Source organism: Echiichthys vipera (genome assembly GCF_963691815.1).
Source record: "Echiichthys vipera genome assembly, chromosome: 23".
Taxonomy (NCBI): Eukaryota; Metazoa; Chordata; class Actinopteri; order Perciformes; family Trachinidae; genus Echiichthys; species Echiichthys vipera.
This window is the reverse complement of record NC_139848.1, coordinates 6,106,037-6,111,030: the sequence shown is the minus strand read 5'-3', so window position 1 is coordinate 6,111,030 and position 4,994 is coordinate 6,106,037. Positions and strand designations below refer to the sequence as shown.

The following is a 4,994-nucleotide window of genomic DNA, read 5'->3' as shown; positions in this document are numbered from 1 at the left end:
CTCCCTAAGCTGCACTGTCGCTGCCACATTCAGTGACATTACATTTTACTATTCAAATAATGTTAAATGTGTACCTTTTAAACCACCCAGAAGTTCTTATTTCATTCACATGCATCTCTCTCAAGTGTGTGATTACATCAAAGTGTCTCATTGGCTCTGAGGACCATAGAACAACCTGCAAACGGGTCCGTCCACTGTAGTGGTTTTAAAGCGTTTGTTGTTTGAGCTCCGCAACCATAAATTATCCTACAGCCTCATTCATCTCCTTCCTTCATAACATATAATTGCACAACAGCTGAAAAGGCTTGCCTCATCTTGCTCTGGGGTAACCATCCTCTCATGTTTCTGCACGCAGGAGCCAAACATGCAATTCTACAGCTGGTGCACACCCCCGTCAGCATCACAACCATCCGGAAATAGTTATAATTACGCAGATATGTGAACATTCTTGACATTATCTCTTATGTAAATATTTCCCCCTTATTGTCTAACCTTAAAGTCTGATAAATGACACGTTATAAAAATGTATGGCAAACTAACCCAGCCCCTCATGAGTGTCTAATTATTTGAGGACGGCACCATCTAGAGGGGAAAACAGGCAATTTCCTGTTTTTTGAAGACGGATCCAACATGGCTGCTCCCATGAAGACGTTTTCAGGCCAACTGCTTGTGTGAAGTAGCTGCAAACCATGAGGGATTCCAGGTAAACCAACACAAACACAGGAAGTCATATTTGAACATGTTGAATGGTGCACACTGTAAGGGCTTGTGTATTAAGCTACAGATCTGTTTTGGTCCTGTTTGAGCGTCTCATCTCTTTCTGCAGCCACCATGGATGCAAAAGAAATAGTCCACTGTGCTGTGCAGTTGGAGAGATCCAATGCGGACAGAAGCTATGGGGACATCTTGACCCTCCTTGGTGACCTTGATAAGTCGCACATCACAGCCGAGCAGCTGGAAACGACCGACATTGTTAAAGTACTCTACAGGCTCCTGAGAAGCTGCTCGGATGACAGCGTGAAGAAGACGGTGAAGAGCTTGCTGTCTAAGTGGAAGAGACAGTACAGCAAAGACACGCAAGGTGTGAAAGGTAAGGAGAATCCTGAGCCCTCTCGTAGGGTTTCTCTGCCAGAGGAGGCCGGGGATGGAGGAGTTTCCCTCTCTGCTTTAGCACAGACTTGTGAAAGTAAAGTGAAGTGTGCAGAAGACGGCGTTTCTCTCACTGCAGAGAGCACCTCCGCATCCTGTTGTCTCTCCTCTGTAAGATCCAAATGTGTTCAGCTGCTTCTTGCTTCCTTCAGCACCAAACTTTCTGATCAAGACAAGGCTGCAGAGCTGGCTTCAGACATCGAGCAGCACATCCATGAGCTCCACAGATCCAGCCAGGTCAAATACAAAGCCTGTGTGAGGAGCAAGGTGGCCAACTTGAGGAACCCTAAAAACGGGCATCTACGTCAGGGCCTCCTGGGCGGCTCACTGTCCCCCGAGGCTTTCGTGCGGATGTCTGCAGAGGAGATGGCCAGCGCCGAGCTCCGGCAGCTTAGGGAGGAGTACTCGACCCGCGGCGTGAGCGAAAGGCAGCTTCCTCGAGGGATAGAAGGGACGCAGACGCAGAAGATCACATGCAAAAGATGTGAGGGGTCAGACTGTACGGTGACGCAGGTGTCCAGGGGGGCCCTTTTCCTGCCTGCGTGGGTGAGGCAGAGCGGCCCTGACGAGGACGCAATGACCTTTGTGACTTGCAGCGGGTGTGGGCAGCAGTGGTACCACAGTGGCTGGGTCTGCCTCTAAAGTATCAGATGAATTATTCAGTCCAATCACATTTAAGTAGCAGAAGGGGGTCTTTTGTTTTTGTTTGCACCAGAATTATCATAAAAAAAAGAATCAAATTGTTACAAATAACGACTATTTTCTTCATTAATTGATAAAAAAGATTGTAATATTACTTATTTTGTTCAACCTGCAGTCCAAAGCCACAAGAATATTCAGTTTACTGTCATAGAAGATCTATAAAACACAGAAAATATTCACTTTAGAGGCGCTGAAACCAATGAGGTTTTAGCATTTAGACTTAATAAAATGATATAAACTGCCGTTGTTGCCAGTTGATTTTCTGTTGATTGACTAATCAATTAATTGGTGGATTGTTTTGGCTCTGTTGTGTATCATTCAAGATTCAAGATTCAAGAAGCTTTATGTATCCCGAGGGAAATGATTGTGCAACAGTTTCAATACAAAGATGGGAAAGGATCAGAGTGACAAAAAGCATAAAAACATAAATCAAATCAAAAGAAAGCTAACGTAAAATAAATCAAACAATAACTAAATGTGACAGAGTGCAACAGACATTGTGGTTAAATGTAGATTTATACAATATACAACAATACGCAGCGTGCAGTTTAGCAGCATACTGAAATAAAATAAGTACAAACTAAATAAATGATAAGGAGCGATAAGTGATAACAGTGTTAAGAGTGTAGCAGCATTTCCTACAGAAATAAGTTACAGTCAAGTACAGTGAAGTGTAGCAGCAGTAAGTTACAGTACCACCAAATAAGTGATGTAGTGGTGGTATAAAGTGACAGTGGAGTGTAGCAGCATTTCTTATTGAACTAAGTGACAGTAGAACTGAATAAAGTGATGCAGTGATGATATAAAGTGACAGAGTGACATTTTCTCATTGCCTAAAATCAGGCCTCATGTTGGTAGTTCTCCTGTTTTCCCTTCTCTTGACAGATCTCATGTTTCTGTATGGTTCGATAAAGAGTTCAAATCATTGTGTTGAAGTATTTGTGGTGCTAAAAAGTATTTATTCTTAATGCCAAACGTGAAAGCAACAGAACGAGACGGAGCATTCTCCTGCGGTCTAGTGAACGCTGCAAGTATTTCCTTAAACAGTGAAAGAGTGGGAACGGTCCGAGGAATGCAGAGAGGAAACAAAGGACAGAGCATTCTTGCAGGATGGAGCGCAGCATATCTGTGGTCTGAGACATTTTGTATCCTTTTATTTTGTACGTGCATTCACCACTAAACCCATAAACCCGAGTCACTGCTGCAGCTTCAGAGTGAAACCACAGCTCCTAAAGAAGTAACTGTCGTCATCTTCCCTGCTGAATCATTTCCTGTCTCCTCTAGTTCATCTGTACTTACAGTAGCTCATTTAACTGCATTTCCTGGCTCCTCTTTCTTACGTTAACATTTTCTGGTCAGAGGAACGATGTAAAGCCCCTACAGTCTTGACTTTTTCCCTCACTAATGCATCGTTTTCCTGATGTCTTGCACTCATTGTGAGTCACACTTGGTATAAATGCCTAAATTCCTTTAAAAGCAGGAGGATAAAACATGCCCCTAGCTTCCTACAATATCCCATTCACTGGAGCGTCAGTGGATGAGACATGTGACTTAAAAAACGGTGAGCATGTGAGTCACTAATGCCCTCACAAGTAGCCTCGGGGCTGGATATCCCATGGTCCTTCACTCTGTCGACGTGGCACACTGACTCATTTACACGTTCTTGTGACATCACATCCCAAGGCATTTACTGTACGGCCCAAGGGTGTCAGAAAACAGTTAAAATCTTTCATTTTTTTGACCTGAAAGTGAGTTAGAAGAACATTTCCTGCAGCCTCAGTTGGTTTAAAAAGGACAAATCTGGGATATCTAAATATAACACCACCCTGGAGCTGCAATATCTTATCAGGCAGATAAAGGAGGAGTGTGGGGGTTTGGTATCTCAGCACTGTGTCGCGTCTCCTCTCAGATTCTCCCTGACCTCTGTGAGTGTTGTGATTGTGGGTGACGAATTCAACCCTTTCACTCTTTCAGCCCAGAAGTGGGCTCCTTTGGTAAATATGAGGCTGACAAACCTGCAGTAGTGCATTCATTCAGAACATAGTTGCTCATCTCTGCACTGGCATGCACAGGGGGTGCCCTCCATGAGCCAAAACGCATGCTAAAGTGTCCTTTAGGAGGCAAAATTTGTGCTAAAGTGCGCTCTAGGAGCCAAAACATGTGCTAAAGTGCCCCCTAGGAGCCAAAATGTGTGCTAAAGTGCCCTCTAGGAGCCAAAACGCATGTTAAAGTTCCCTCAGGAGCCAACATGTGTGCTCATTAAAGCCTAAAGTACAGCATAATTTAATGTTTTCAGGACATTTAATAATAAAATCCTTGTAACAATGCACACTCATTTTTTTCAAGTCAATGTTTCTGCTGAATATCAAGAACAAGCCACTCAACAGCATCATGTGTAATGGACTTGCTTTAAGTGTAACATCTGTGAAGAAATTAAGTAACTCTGCCCAACTTAACATCTTAATGAAAAAAGTAAAGTCTAAAACATTTTTCATAGAAAGGAAACTGCTGTTAGTAAGTAGATTTTAGTACTTTTGTTTAATTTTGTAACTAACACACTCCTGATTCCTGCACTGTAATGATGTTTAAGATTAGTCTTCAGTTATCACAAATGTGAGAAATAAAAAATGCTAGAAATGACTCATCTATCGGTCAAATTGAATCAGTATTTTAAAGTTAATGTGCAGTGACTACAAATCATTTAAATTGTATTTGTTAATATCTAATACAATGTACTCTCCCTATTCAGTGAATTTAATCCATGAATAAGATGTGTAAATATTCAAGTGTTTACTTAACATTCTTGCCCCAACTGAATGTTAATTGTTACTATCTATAAATGACTTAGATGAATTTAATGCATTTTACTACAGAAAAGGTCATTTTGTTCAGTGCAGGAAGCTTCTGGAGGCTCCTAACTGCACTGTTTTAACCCAGTGACTTTCATAATGTTGGTTTAAATATTCTCCATGTTAAAAAAAGAAAGAAAAAATAATGTTAAATACGCAAAAGGACAGAAAAAGAGATGGAAATGCAATGAGTCGCGGATGCAGGGACTTCCAGGAGGGCGCATGATGAGGAGGCGTGACTCCCGGGTCATGTGAGCGTCATCAGCGGCTCCGGGGCCAGAGAGCGACGGGGAA

At 42.4% G+C, this 4,994-nt stretch overlaps 1 protein-coding gene across 1 annotated transcript; it reads left to right on the top strand.

Annotated features, from left to right (window-relative positions):
* Nucleotides 1-620: 620 nt before the first annotated feature.
* Nucleotides 621-2,089, top strand: tceanc (transcription elongation factor A N-terminal and central domain containing). The gene is made up of 2 exons (XM_083938321.1): nt 621-703; nt 827-2,089. Exon 2 carries the CDS (start codon nt 832-834, stop codon nt 1,789-1,791), a length of 960 nt encoding a protein of 319 aa, XP_083794447.1. The 5' UTR covers nt 621-703; nt 827-831; the 3' UTR covers nt 1,792-2,089.
* The last annotated feature ends 2,905 nt before the right edge of the window (nt 2,090-4,994 follow it).